This window comes from Eubalaena glacialis, chromosome 13, assembly GCF_028564815.1.
Source record: "Eubalaena glacialis isolate mEubGla1 chromosome 13, mEubGla1.1.hap2.+ XY, whole genome shotgun sequence".
Taxonomy (NCBI): domain Eukaryota; kingdom Metazoa; phylum Chordata; class Mammalia; order Artiodactyla; family Balaenidae; genus Eubalaena; species Eubalaena glacialis.
In genome coordinates, this window is record NC_083728.1 from 23,433,051 (window position 1) to 23,448,124 (window position 15,074).

The window sequence follows — 15,074 nt, forward strand, 5'->3', positions numbered from 1 at the left end:
GCCAGCTGGGATTGAACCCTGAGTCCATCTGACACGCCTATATTCCTCTCAAACCGAAAACCTGACCGTGAGAAGCCTGACCGTGAGGTGATGCGGGAGAAGCCGAGATCTTGGAAAGGCATTCTGCATCTCAGCTCTGCCCTCTGTGTGCAGTTGCCACGTCTCACCCCTCGTGTAGTAATCTGCAGCCACCTGCCAGGGCTTCTCCAACAGACCAGACTGTATTTCGCCAGAAGGGGCTGTCTTCACACCCACCAAGGATAATTTCAGGAGGCAGCCGTCTCAGGTCAGTTTTGAATGGTCCAGGGGCTGCGGCTACCAGTACATCGAGGTTGCTGTGTCTGTGGCAGGTTCGTGTAAAACGACTCGACCCTGCCCATCCTGGTAGAGGACAGGAAACGAATACATGTGGGCCGATACAGGTGACCGTGCTGAGGTCCTTACAAAACAGGCAAAAGCAGCGTTCCGGAGCTGGAGGTGGTCTCCTGGGCACAGTTGCTCTACGAACCCACCTTGCTCCGGCTGCCTCGGCTACACATCGGCATGGATGGTTGCCTGTTTCCCACCTTGGCTGTGTGCCTGGAGTCGGGCCCCAACTGGCTGGTCCTTACCACACTCATCCTCTTCTCATTTTCATTTCCTTTCTTCCTATTCAATATATTCCAAAAAAAAAAAGTTGGGGTGCCTGCTTTGTGAGAGGCAAGGAAGTGGCCAGGTAGATGCTACCTACCCAAGATGATTGGGTGAAGCTTTTCCGTATATATTGTCTCACCCAGTTCTCATGGCAACTCTGCAAAGTGGCAGTGTGTTTTACAGACAAAGAACAGCTGAGGAAAGTTAAGTGATTTGGCCAAGGACACCTAGCTAGAAAAAGTTCCCAGTTCTTTCAAAATCGATGCATTTTCATATTTTATTGGCTACAGGCCGAGCCCTTACACCTTCCTGAATGTTCCTCCTACTGAGCCAGTAAGGTAGACCCTATTCCAGTTTTGTGGATGAGAAAACAGGCCCAGAGGTAACCAATTTATAAATGGTCAAAAAACTAACAAAGCAGCAGATCTAGGCTTTAAACTCTCTAATTCTCAGGTGCCTCCCTGAGTGGAACGGGAGAGGATATGGTGGGATCTTTTTGAGACCATAGATGGTCATTCCCTACTTCCTTCCTCGTTCATGGGCCTCTCCTTAAGGCCAGTCCAAAAGTCTGCCTGTCAGATGAAAAGATGGACATCGCGGTGGTGTGGAGGCAAGAGCAGGAGGGTGGGCCTGTGATCAGTTCCCTCCCAGCCACAGGCCACATCCTTGAGTGGCCGTCACCCACCCTAACATCCTGGTTAGAACCTCCACTCTGGCTCCCTCAGCTCTCCACGCCAGGTGCCGCAGGAGTTAAATCTCAAACCAGCCTTCCCCGGGAGAAAGGGAGAACCTGAGCCCAGGTGTGCTCAAGGCCCCAGAAAAGGCTGCATTGTCTGTGAAATAGCGGTTTCGTGTTAAAAGCATCTGTCTCCAGGATTGCTAAGCCCCTAATGGGGAGGCAGTGAATGGGTGGTTATTTAGATACTAATGAGCTGAGATTTTTACTAATTTAAATTCAAAAAAAAATTTTTTTTTTTTGGCCACGCCACACGGCTTGTGGGATCTCAGTTCCCCAACCAGGGATGGAACCTGGGCCCCCAGCAGTGGAAGCGTGGAGTCCTAACTACTAGACCACCAGGGAATTCCCTAAATTTAAATTTTAATGACTGATTTAAACATACCAATCAAAGGGGGTTCTATCAGAGATTCTTTATCCTAGCCGAGTGGTTCTTAAGTTTAGGGTGTGCATCAGAATCACCTGGAGGGCTCGTGAAAACAGGTTGCTGGCCCCCCAGCATGGAGTTTCTGATTGGGTAGATCAGAGATGGGGCCTGAGAATTGGCATGTCTAACAAATTTCCAGATGATGCTGAGGCTGCTGGCCTAGGGACCACACTTGAAGAACCACTGTCCAGGTCCTGCTCCGCAAAGTGTGGTTCCGAAACCAGCAACATGGGTATCGCCTGAGAGTTGTTAGCAATGCAGAATCTTGAACCCCACCGAACCAGAATCTGCTTTTTAACCAGATCCCCAGGGGATTCCTATACACATTAAAGGTTGGGACACTCCAAGGCAGTGCTTCCCATACTTGCTAGTCAAAGGAATCTCTTGGAGTGTTTAAGATTCAAATTTTTGGGCTGCTCCTCTGGTGACTTGGATTCAGAAGATGTGGGGGGATCCCAGGAATCTGATACTAACAAGCCCCTCAGGTGATTATTATGACCAGGTAAGCATGGGAAACTCCTGCTCATTTAGCTTGGTTGTGTGTTCCTTGGACGAGACCAAGCCACAAAGCCAGAGAGAAACCTCTCCCTCCAGGATCATGACGAGGCAGCTGCTTCTCCCCCATAAACAGGAACTTGGGGAAGGTGGCTCCTCGATGGTCTGTGATGCCGTCAGAGGAAACGGGTGGTTGTGAGAACCACAGAGCCTGCAGATGTGAGCTGGGAGCCCCAAGGACCCTGTGACAGAGCTCGAAGAGCCCTGGGCCTGCTTCCTGGCCTGGCTGTGCTTGGGAGGGCCAGCCAGTTGGAGGTCTCTAAGGAGCATGGGGCTCCTGTCCCATCCCAGGGGTACAGACTGCTGACCACAGGCAGATGCCAAGCTTCCCAAAGCAATATCGAGAGCAGCCTCTCCCTGAAGACTCCCAGGCTGAGAGGCTCCCGGGTGACCTAGGACTAAGGACATTGGCAGACTTCCAGAAGGGGCCCCCCAAAGCCCTAACCTCTTCAGCTAAAGCATGCGTCTTAGCCGAGCCCCTGCCTCAAGCCTCTGATGACAGGAAAACAGTAAGTATGCTTGTTTTTTGTTTTCCGATGGCCTTGGGACTGTGAGGAAGGATGGTCCCCTCAAGACTGGGAGTGGGCTTTACGGTTGGGACAGAGCGTCAGTGGATAAGAGGAGTCTAGATTATAACCTCTGAAGACACGTTCAGCTCTAGAGTCTACAATTCTTCTTAAAAGGGTGATCTTTCTCAGTGGAAAGGGAGGGAGGTCTCCCTTTAGCTCAATCCAAATTTGTCACTTACGCCGCCACTGAGAAATTATCTGCAGAAAATTATCTTCAGAAAAACACAACAGACGCGGATTGTAGATCCAGCTCTGCACTAACCACCTACGAACAGTAAGCACGAGGTTGCTCTCCCTGGGCCCTGGTCCTTGTTTTGAATGGCATTCAAGCCCTGCCGACCTCTCAAAGGGTCAAGTGCTATGGTCAAAACACCAAATGTTCCATGTGCTGACCTCGGCTGCCTTTAACTCTTTGTTTCCGCCCAAGCCTGGGTCCCCTAGAAAGTGCCTACCTAACATGTAGTAAGTTGTTCAAATACTTAGACAATTATGATTAGATTCTTAAAAGTTTGGGCCAGTACCATCTCCCCCTCCTAGGTCTGCCTATCCACGGTCTTCATTTTGCCCCTAGAAGGCCTCCTGACGTTGCCGGGACCAGGTGAAGGGAGCTGGCAGAGTGCTGGGGGCTCTGCCGGCCTGAGTGCAGGGTTCTCCTGCCTCTCGGGCCCAGCCCCCAGCACCACCTGCAGCGGGGAGAAGTCTCTGGGTTCACTGTGGTTGGTGACTGTCTTGCTGAAGGAGGGGAAAGGAGACTAACCTTTACTGAGCACACACTCCGTGCCAGGCCCTTCAGCTTCTCACAGCCCCATGGAGTCAGTATTATCCCAGATTCACCAGTGAGACTCAGAGAAGTTACACGCTTTGTCTGAGGTCACACAGCTCGAGCTTGGTTGGTCTGAATCACTCTTGCTCCCCCAGGAATGATCTCTCCCAGGGATTTTCTGGACCCATGTCTGCATAGTTAAGCACAGAGCATGTGCCCCATACCCAAGGGGAAAGGACTATTGAAAACCTGGCCTGAAGGGGTGCCTTGGCATTGAGGGAAGCAGAGACCCCAGGAGGCAGCAGCGCCGTCTCGGGCTGCCAAGGCTTCAGGATCCCAAAGTCGGAGCAGGAAGTGGCTGCCAGGAGCCATTCCCTAATGGTGGGCCTGTTTTGTGTTAAAGAGCTCTCCTGTCCCATGAAGACGGAACTCCCCCGGTAGGCAGGAGCGAACATGCCGTCATCCGCGTGTGGATGGCACGAGACTACAGACAGCTGTTCCATTCTCCAGGGCCGGATCCTTGCTCCTCGGACAGGAAGGCCCGTGAGGCCATGGGAGTCACTCCGCCATCATGACGGACACCCATCCTCACCCAGGTGTGGGAAAAGGCTCAAAGGCAAGGACGGAGCCTGCTACGTCCCTAAACTGGTATAATTATGCCTTGTCTCTAACGAAGAGACTGAAAACCATCTGAAAGAATGAAACCACCTCCCTACAACATTTTAATATGTATAGTGTTTAAAAAAATCGGCATTACCCTGGAAACCTGGGAATTTAAATTATTCTAAGGATAAGACACCTGTCCAAAGAGCTAATAATCACTTCGTCCATTTAGATAATATGTATCAGGTGCCTTCTGTGGGTGAAAATGCTGAGGAAATGGGCAGAGAGGTCCTTGTTCTCAACAAGCTGTAGAATAATGGCTGATTAAACAAGCACCCCAGTATGTGAATAATTAAAACTTGGGAAGAGCACAACAGGCAGCCCCAAGAGGGAGAAAAGGGAAGGTCCCCAGGAATGGCCTCTGGGGAAGTGACACTCGGAGCGTGAAAAAGGAAAAGCAGGCCCTGACCTGGCTCTTCACATGCGTTATCTCTCAGACCCGTGTGGTGGGTATCGTTATCCCCATTTTTCAGATGGGGAAATGGAGGCAAAGAGAGGGAAGTGGTTCGACAACCAATCCTGTAAAGGCTTGCAAGTCATCACTGTGTCATACAGTCTCCCGGGCCTCTTATTTTGCCCTGTGACCCCAGTAACAGTGTGCTCGGTGTCACCTTAGTGTGTGAGACATGCCAGCCAGCTCCCAAGCCCCCTCAGATCCCCCTTGCCCACCTAGCCGTGGGTCCTGGTGTGCCTAGAGTGAACTCTGTCCTGTCATTGGCCCCTGCCACCCAGTGGCAGAATGTGATCCCAGGTCAGGCAATGGTTCTGAGTAGCCACAGGAATGATCAGCTAGGGCTGGGGGATTCGGGGAAAGCTTGCTGGGGAAGGGTGGGATCCAGACAGGCCCGAAGTGGAAAAAGGGCCTTCCAGTAATGGGAGGGGGCTTCACACACGCATAGGCCCAGAAACAAAGAATGGAGCACGGCTACAGCGTAGAAGAGACGGGAGGCAAAGAAAACAGCGTCCGGTTTGCAGAAAGCCTTAACAGTCTGGTGGAGGGGCTGGAACCTGGTCCTGATGGGAGGGATCTCATTTGCTTGTGTCAGCAAGGAGGTCAGCAGGGCTGAGCTGGGGAGGGAGGGCGTCTGGGCACCAGGCTGGGAGCCACGGCTCTGTCCCCATCACAGCATCTCTTTCAGATTTCTCTTGGTGATGCACTTCCGAGTGTTCTGCTGAGGAACGATGGGAAGTCAGCCCAGCAGGGGGAAAGCCCTTCCAAGCCCAAGCCTGAGCCCCTGTGTGCAAGGCCAGGGTCCTGAGCCCATGCAAGCAGGTAGGCCGAGGGCCCCGGGGCAGCCAGGCCCTTCCTGAGCAGCCACTCCAGCCTCAAGTATCAACGAGGACCTGCTGTATACCAGGCCCTCCCCATGAACCACACAGCCAGGGTCCCTGCTCTTAGGAAGCTTACAGATTAGTGGTCAGAACATTAAACCAGACAAACTAGAAAATGTGAGAGTGACCAGAACTAACCAGGAGGGTGTGATGGTCCCCCAGGCATCTCCCATGGCTTCCCTCCTAAACCAGTTTATCCAGAGCCTGAGCTGCAACCCTAAGACCAACCCACATCCATAGCTCTCCAAAGCTGCAGTGTCCATTATGATAGCCGCTAGCCTTATGTAGCTATTTCAATTAAACTGAAATTAATTAAAATAAAATAAAACTAAATATTCAGCTCCTCAGTAACACCAGCCATATTTTAAGTGCTCTCCAGCCATATGAAGCTAGTGGCTACCTTATTGGGCAATACAATTTTAGAACCTTTCCATTATCACAGAAAGTCCTACTGGACAGAAATGCTTTTATCCTGAGAGGTGCTATGAAATACTTGAAGCAAAATAGAGCTATGATGATTGGAAAAAATGAGTTCATGCAGTGCATGGGCTGAACCTGTAATTGTGGTTTTCTGAGGCAGTCCTGACTAAAAAATGCCAGTTTTTAGGACGATTAGACAATCAAAGTATCCTGCAGTATCTAGTACTTTGATGTCAGAGCTACAGCCCCAGTTTGTTTCTTGTTCCCTAAAACAGCCCGCAAATCCTTTCTCAAATCACATTCTGATTTGGGGTTTTGATAATGTATTGGTCAGGGTTCCCCAGAGAGACAGAACCAGTAGACTGTGTGTGTGCGTGTGTGTAAGAGAGAATTTATTTTAAGAAATTGGCTCACGCAGCTGTGGGGTGGCCAGTCTGAAGTCTGCAGGGCAGGCCAGAGGGCTGGAGACCCAGGGAAGAGTTGATGCTGCAGAATTCCAGAGTGGAGTCTGGAGGCAGGATTCTCCCTTCCTCAAGGACCTCAGTCTTTTTCTCTTAAAATCTTCAACCGACTGGATAAGGCCCACTCACATTGTGAAGGGTAATCTCCTTTATTCAAAGTCTACTGATTTAAATGTTAATCTCGTCTCAAAAATAGTGTCACAACAACATCTAGACTGGTGTTTGACCAAATATCTGGGTACTTTGGGCTAGCCACGTTGACACATAAAATCAGCCATCAGAGATAACAAGATTACTCTAAACCAAGCAGCACTTTTAGGAGGAAGGACACAGACACACAGTTACACAGAAGTAGCAGACTGCAGAGCCACACTGGATATCTGTGTTTGGCAGGCTCTGCCCCAAACTGAAAAGTCCTCTGCAATGGCTGGGGCTTCCTTTCTGCTCCTCCGCCCCCATCCCCAATATCCACCTTTCTTTTTCTTAAATACTTTTATTTTTTATTAATTTTTTTTTCTTTTTGGGCATGCTGCACAGCACGCGGGATCTTAGTTCCCCGACCAGGGATCGAACCCGCGCCCCCGCGTTGGAAGCGCGGAGTCTTAACTGCTGGACGGCCAGGGAAGCCCCAAAGTCCTCCTCCTCTCTTTAACAGCAGCCTCCCCTAGTCCCCATGGTTATCGATCGGCACCCTGGACCCTGTAGACTCCCGCTGGGGAGGCAGTTGCCTCCGTCTAGCCACGCAGTGTGCACCGAGAGCCTGGGGCCCAGCAGGCCCTGCAGGAAGGGATCTGGAAACCACACAGGCCTCCACCTCATTTCCTCTGAATCTAGCCACAGGCAGCGGCCCCGAAGCTCCTCTGAGTCATGCCCAGGATGCTGAGGGGGTGACCCCCCGGCAGGTGTCCTGGGGCCCTCCTTGCCTGTGGAAACTGAGGGGCACTGTGTTCCCCTCTCTGTCAGGGTCTCCAGGGGACGAATGGGCTTCTCTCAGTACTTCTACCCCTGGTCCCAGCAGGAGCATGGATTTTGGGCAACTCCTTTGTCCATCAGCCTTGCATCCATCCAAAATCTACCAAGGCTCTACCCCGTGCCAGGCCTTGTGCCAGGACCGGGGAACACAGTAGTGGACAAGACAGACACAGTCCCTGTGTTCAGGGACAGTCAAGCCTCAGAGACAGGTGCTAAACCAATAATCAATTACAACTGTGTTAGATTTTGGTGACAGTGTTTTAAGGGACTCTGACCAAGAGTGTGCTGAGGGGCTCATCAGGGAAGTGGAGTGAAGGATGAAGGTGACTCAGCCACCGCAGGGGACCCATCAGGGGGACAGCATGTGCAGCTCAGTGGCTCCTGGGGTGCAAGGCCAGGGCTTCCAGGAGGGGGAGGGGCCCTTCTGGCCACCTGGTTCTGTTCTTGTCAGAGGACACCCTCCCCAGACTTACTTGCACTGTGTATTCGGGCATCAGGCAGGCATTTCCCTGCACCGAGGGATGGCCAGGCCCTAGGTTCTGAGGAGCTCCAGTCTGGGGTCACCACGGGGGTCTCCATGTGTGTCTGGGAGGACATGTAGGAACTGGTCCATTTCCGGAATCACAGTCTCATTCTGCCCATGTCCCAGAGACCCTCAGCCCGCGTAGCGTCCAGCTCTGTGTCTGCCCCACCCGTCCCCTGGGCCCTTGTCTGTCCTCTGCTCTCCCTCCCTCACTTCCTGGGGCCCCAGCTCTGTCTAGAGGGCCTCACAGAGGCCTCTCAGGCTCTGAGGAGCATCTGTGAGGCACATAAACCTTTCTTGCTGACCTCACTGCTTCTCACAGCTTCCTGCAGAGACCCCTGCTGAGATGGGATAGCAGGAAGAGAAGGGAGGGCGCCGGGGTGTGGGTGAAGGGCGCTCTGCAGCCCGTGTGTTTTCAGGACAAGTAGGCCTGGACAGGCATCAGAAGGTCTAGATGGTCGGGGCGGGCTGGTCCCTGAGTGGGGGGCGAGGGGATGAGCCTCCTGTGCTAAGGGAGCCGCTTGCCGCCTGCTGTCCAACCTCAAAATTGGGCCTCAAGGCCACCACGTGCTCAGGACCAGTCCTGGTGTGATGGGGTGGGGTGCGGCGGCTCAGTGTCCCGTCTCTGTGACTCCCTCTCTGAACGCCAGCCTCCCGGGGAGTCTGGGCCTTTCAGGGATGTGCTGCTGCTGTCCAGCCCAGTCCCCCCACCCTGGGTCCGTGGGAGGACAGGGACGGGGTGATGTGGCATAGGAGCTGTGCCCCCCTCCCCGGCAGACTGCCCCGTGGAGCCTCGGTTGCCTTGCTGTGTGATGGGGCTGAATGGAGATGACACGTATGGCACCCGTCAGGCCCTGACACAGAGCAGGTGCTCAGGAAGAGATGGCAGGTGTGTGACCAGGACACTTGACTGAGACACACATTCCTGCTGGGCGTCTGCTCTGGGCCAGGCCTGTCCCAGTGGGCCCTGGGGCTGCACCTCTTCTGAGGGGGCAGCACAGACCTACGCCTGTCGCTTTGGACAGAGGTCATGGGAGAGCCACTCTGCCCACGTGCATGGCACTCCAGATTTACAAAGCCCGTCCAGGTCAGTGATTTCCTGGGCCCCTCCAGGAGCCCTCCCCCTCCCATGGCCACCTCCCAGCCCCTCAAAGCTAGTCCATCTGGTGGCCACCTCATCGGTGCCTTTCAGAAGCTGAGCTCAGAGATCCAGGCTGATACCTGCTTAGAGCTGTCGGCTTTAAGTTTGCTGAACAGTTTGCTGAATTCCTTTATCAAAATCTCCTGTGATGATCTGTATAAAAATGGGATTGTAGCCAGGAGCCCCACTCCTCTTGCCACACCAGTCCTTTCCCTGAGGGGCCCCCAAGAGATGTCTGGGCACCCCCAGGGCTCTGCAGAGCCCTATGGAAAAGCATCAGATTCCAGGTTGCCATCCCAGGATCCCAGCAGACATGCCGCCCTAGGGTGCCCGTGGGAGGATTGATGGTGGGAGCCCAGCCTCCACTGGAACTCATGTCTGGCCAGAGGGTGACCATCTCTGTCCCTCCATCCAGAGAGGAGCAAGGCCAAAGCTGTGGCCTTGGCAAGTTTCCCGGTAGGCGAGCAGGCAGAGCTGTCTCTGAGACTGGGGGAGCCATTGACCATCGTCTCTGAGTAAGTCCCTCTGAGGGCACTGGCTGGGGTGCTCTCTCCCCTCCCCTGATCCCTGAAGATGCATTAGTGGGAGGAGGGGCCCCTTCCAGGAGAAAAGAGCATGGACTTTTGTGCTGAGCTCACACAGCACTCTAATGGTGGGGTTTTAGGCAGCTTGACACACCTGTAGGGAAAAGCAGTGGGTGGGCAGGGCCTTGCAGGGGGGCCCTGAATCAGGCCATTCGCTGCCCAGGAGGTGCAAGGAAACCTGGGAAACTCAGGTGGGATGGGTGGCCGCAGGACCTAACCTGGAGGGTCCTTGTGAATCCCAAATGAGCGGTGCCCAGGGCCTTGGCCCTCCTGAGAGGGGTCCCCTCGCCCTTCTCTCTCCAGGGATGGAGACTGGTGGACAGTGCTGTCGGACATCTCAGGCAGAGAGTACATCTTCCCCAGCAACCACGTGGCCAAAATCTCCCATGGGTGAGTTCACACCTCAGGCCCTGCCTTGGGGGAGCTTCCTGCTTTCTCCTCCCACAAGTGTAGTTCTTTACACCCAGTCTTATGCTGAGCAAAGCTGGGGTCGGGAAGATCAGGCCCAGACCCTGCCTTCCAGAGGAGCTGACGACTGACTCTCTCAGGTCAGCCTGTGAGACTTGGGAGCCCAGAGGAGAGGGCTCGGCAAGGCCTCATGGAGATGTGGCACCTGGGCTTTGGAGGATGGCCGGGAATCTGGTGGTGGAGAATGCTGGAAGGGACTTGCAGGAGGTGGGGGCAGCCTGCATAAATGTCCCCAGAGAGCCTCCTCGGGCTGCCCTTCCAAGAGGCACTTCCTCAGGAGGGCTGGACTCGGGGACGCAGGGTCTCTCAAAAAGTGTGAGCCATCCCTTGCCCAGAGTAAGTGACAGACTGACTCCAGAGCAAATTCTATGTCTAGAGAGAAAGGCAGTGAATAACCTGGAGCCAGGGACATGTCACTGTGTCACTGTGTGTGCTGTGACAGCCACGCTTCAGTTCTGAGGAAAAGCACGGCTCCCACACTGGATGGCCTTCCTTTCTGAAGCTCGTGGTATGCCTGGCTCTGAGGAAAGCAACATAGGATCCTGAGACATGTGGACACCTCATAGAATCAGCTCGCGTCTCCCAGTGGCCTGGGCCTGCTGGGCAGGGTTTTGCCTCCACAGCCTGGCGTGAAGTTTAAACAGAGGAAACACCGACTACCTCTAAGAGTCCCCTTTCCTTGCCTCTGCTTCATTTATAGCCTCGATTTTCATAAGTCATATGAATGATGTATTTTATTTACTATAAAACTAGGCTCAGTTTGCTGCTGGCACCAAGAGAATCACAGCTTCTCTACTTTATTTACTTGGAATCAACTCAACCCTGACTCTGGCATTTCACAAAATGACAGGGAGGCAACCATTTCCATCAAATTGGCTTCTGGAGGCTTTGCCTGGGACCCCCGGCCATGACTCTGGGGGCAGTAAGAAGCTGATGGACTGTTAAGCCAGAAAATTCCTGCACGACTCCTTTAACTTTTCACTGCAGTGAAGTCCTTCATGGACATACATAGGTGAGGGATTAAGTGAAGAGAGAAAAGGAAGGTGTGGGCTCAGAGTTATCAACAATCCCAGCATTGGAAGAGGCACGTATGGCGATTGATGGGCTACATGATTTTTTCCAAAATTTTAGAATGTCTTGAACATTCTAGTTCCAAACTTTCTACCCACAAATAAGCGCCAGTGGAAGTTAGATTTCAGTGATAATGAGTAAATGTTCACCTGCATACCTTTTGGCTACAAAGTTAAACTTTAAACTGTTGAAATAAAATATTTACTAAAATTAAAAAAAAGAGAGGCAATTCTTGGAGAGGTGAAGGCTTAGAAAGGTGAGTGGATGGTGTAGGGGCGCTGGGGGAACTGGGCAGTGATAGGAGAGGGTCTGGGATCACCTCACCTGCCCCCAGACCCTGGCCACTTGGGAATGAACTCTTCAGTTAGAAAAGGCTGGGGCTGACCCCATGAGATGGTCCTGGCTCCAGGAACCTCAGAGGACAAGGACAAAGCTGGGGGCCCTGAGAGACCTGAGGCCAGCTCTTCATGGGACATTTGGAAGTCTGAGGCCCACAGAGGGAGGAGAGGTTCCAGTAGAGTCTTGGGCCACCCACCCCCCAGGCTGACCCCCGACCCTCTCTCTGCTCATCTCCCCACCCCCAGGTGGTTATATGAGGGCCTGAGCCGGGAGAAAGCTGAGGAACTTCTGCTGCTGCCTGGAAACCCCGGAGGGGCCTTCCTCATCCGGGAGAGCCAGAGCAGGAGAGGTGGGTAAGCTCAGCCTGCCATGGGCTTTTCCCTTGCATGCCAAGAGCCAGGTGTGATGTGACTTGGGGGTAGAGGTAGGAGGCCACATGTGGAGGGCTGGAGACCTGGCCTTGGAGTCGGGCAGTCCGGCTGACTGACCACATGTTGCTGCCGTGAGAGCCTATCAACAATGGGGCAATAACCTGCATTTCTAAAAGTGGTGTGAATTGCCCATGGGAGGGATCCAGCTCAGCCAACACTTTGGCAACCAGGACTTGTAACACAGTATAGTCACAGGATTTCCCTGCCTTGACCAGCAATGATTTCTCCCTCCCCAAGACACAACATGATCCTGATCTCTTGACAAGGTCTCTGTGCTTTGGGTCACCAGCCAGTCGGAGCCAGAAAACCCACTAGGAGTCACCTCATGATCTTCCTCTCTGTGCTGTGCAGATGGGGAAACAGAGGCCCACAGAGGGATAGGGACATGTCACACTGCACGTTCATATGGGACTTCTCCCACCCCAGGTACAAACAAAACATGAAGTTGAGTCTGTCTCTGATGCCCCTGCTTCTCTCTGAGCTGTCCTGAGTCCCTTACAGCAGGGACAGAGAGGGACGTTGAAGGAGTGGCAGTGCCCTCGTTTATGTTAGGCGCTTTAAATGCCTTCAAACAACCCTGTGGGGATTGTACTTCCAACGTCCCCATTTTGCAGATGAGGAAATGGAGATTTTGGGGAAGAGAAACGATTTGCCTGGGGAGACACAGCTGCGATTTGCCTGGGGAGACCCCGCTGCGGTTCATCGCACTTCAGACACCCAAGAGAGGCCCACCTGTGACAGTAATGGTAGCATTGCAAGCACAGGGGTGGACTAGGGAGAAGCTATTCAGGAGTGAGGACGGGCTGCCTGTGCTTCCCTTAACTGAACTCACTTTGATGCGTCGTCAAGGTCCTTTGCTCTCTACTCAGTCTCCCTCCTGGGGCCCCTTCCAGCGCGTCTTTGCCTCTCCTTCCCTTCCTTTGGGAGTCCCCTGGGTTGACCTCTCCCCAGCCCCTCCTACTATTTTCCAGGCAGCGCCAGCATCCCTCACATACACCCATAGGCAGGCCAGGGTGGGGGGCTGGCTCAAGTGCAACAACTACAAACAGGAAGCCATAGCGGTGCTGTTGGGGGCAGGGGCACTGTAGACCGGGCCCCAGTGAGCGTGAGAAGCCACAGGAAGTGCTCCGTGCTCAGCTGCCCCTCCCACACCCCTTCTCTGGCCTGGTTCAACCCCAAGAGCATAGTGACCGAAACTTATTGCCTCTCTGAGCCCCTTTTCTAAGAAGGCACATATACAAGAGGAACTGGTGGAGAAATAAAGGAGAAAGCAGGGAAGAATCCATAGGAACTTTTTTTTTTCCTTCCAGTTTTATTGAGACATAATTGATATACAGCACTGCGTAAGTTTAAGGTGTAAAGAGTCCATAGGATCTTTAGGGATCCACAAAATTGCTGGGATTAAGGTTAGATTTGACTCTGAGGTTCCCCATAGCAACACCAAACAGGGATAGATCAGAATGCAGCTCTCATTATCGAAAAAGGAAGAATTTGCCAATTCTGCGGGAAAGGCAACAGTTTCCCAAGTACTGATTTCTCACCTCTCATCCTGGGCTTCCTTTTGGAGAGTGTTTGTTAAGCTGCAAGTTGCAACCCATTTGTGGGCCAAGAAATCAGTTTGGTTCAGTGGTTATAGACCAGTGGGTCTCAAACCTGGGTGGGCATCAGAACACCTGGAGGGTTTGTTAAAACAAAGAACTGGTCCAGCCAGTTCTGATTTGGGTCTGGGGCCTGAGAATTTGCCTTTCCAACAAGTTTGCAGGTGGTGCTTGCTGCTGCTAGTCTGGGGACCACACTTTAACAACCACTGATCTAGACCTTGGCTGTGTGTTGGAATCATCTGGGGGAGATTTATAAATTACTGATGGCTGTACCCCACCCCCAGAGTTTCTGATTTAATTGGCCAGGGGTGTGGCCTGGGCCCTGGAAGCTACAAGAGCCCCCCAGGTGATTCTGATGTGCAGCCAAGGTTGAAACCCAATGGTTTAGTGGAGCTGGACCAGTGAGCATTTAAAGTGAAACATAGCTGAAAACATTAGGATGCATCACTGGGGTTGGGGAAAATATTACTTCACCAAACTTTTTGTTTTCGATAATTTTAAGTGTGTCCTGGGTCACTGTAAAATTTCATATGTGGTTTGTGGCCAAAAAAAGTTTGACACTAAAGCTGTACGGGCCCGAGTGACACCACAGGATGGTGGTTCTCAGACTTGAGGGTACAGGAATTGTCAGGGGAACGTCTTGCCAATGCACTCTTAGGCCCCGCTGCAGACCTGCCAAATCAGAATGTTGGGTACAGAGGTCAGAAATCTGCTTCCTTCACAAGCTCTCTGGATGGTTCTCATGTTCTTTTAAGTTTGAAAACACAGTTCCAATCTAGGGAACCCAAAGTTAAATAATGAGAGACAATGTTTTTCATGTTTACATAATGCATCTTATCATATATAACGGTAATTAACTGTTGACCAAGTGAGTGAGTGATATCAGGATCAGCTTTTCTTTGGCCCAAGATCCAGACGTACCTCTGGGAAGGGAATTCTGTAGGGGCTTTGAGCCTGTGAGAGGACCAAGGAGGAAGGCCTGGGGCCACTGAGCTCCCAAGAACACTACTCAAGAGTCTGGAGGGGGAGGGGAAGACCCCCCATTTTCCCCAGAGTCCCTCTGGCATACCTGGTTGTGTTCTAGGCCTGGGGGGAGCCATGGCAGGGCCCAAGTCAGGCCGAAAACCTTGGTGTGTGAAGGGGCACAAAGAGTGTGTGGAGGTCCCAGGATTGCTCCAGAGGTCAGCGCCAGGGCCAGACCCCAAGAGCGTCACCCTCTTGCCTTCCTACTGTCCTGCTATGTGTCTATACTGTGTTGAGCATTGCAAGAGAGACTGATGAGCAGGACACGCTTCCTGCCCCTGAGGGACTCACCTCTGTGATTCTGTCAGCCGAGAAACACTTAAAAGCATCTCCTCTGAGTCAGGCCTGCTAAGTTGTGATTC

The 15,074-nt window shown here is 52.7% G+C and overlaps 1 protein-coding gene across 4 annotated transcripts in view; it reads left to right on the forward strand.

Annotated features, from left to right (window-relative positions):
- Positions 1–15,074, forward strand: part of SLA2 (Src like adaptor 2) — a 26,029-nt gene continuing 10,955 nt past the window's right edge. The window contains exons 1-6 of one of the 4 annotated variants that reach the window (XM_061210080.1): positions 1–286; positions 2,643–2,860; positions 5,486–5,619; positions 9,611–9,710; positions 10,083–10,169; positions 11,903–12,006. In XM_061210080.1, the coding sequence (XP_061066063.1) occupies positions 5,529–5,619; positions 9,611–9,710; positions 10,083–10,169; positions 11,903–12,006 (382 nt within the window). In that variant the 5' untranslated portion in view covers positions 1–286; positions 2,643–2,860; positions 5,486–5,528. Of the gene's footprint in view, positions 287–2,421; positions 2,861–5,485; positions 5,620–9,610; positions 9,711–10,082; positions 10,170–11,902; positions 12,007–15,074 lie in introns of those variants that run through there. The other 3 variants (XM_061210079.1, XM_061210081.1, XM_061210082.1) reach the window with 3 other exon arrangements.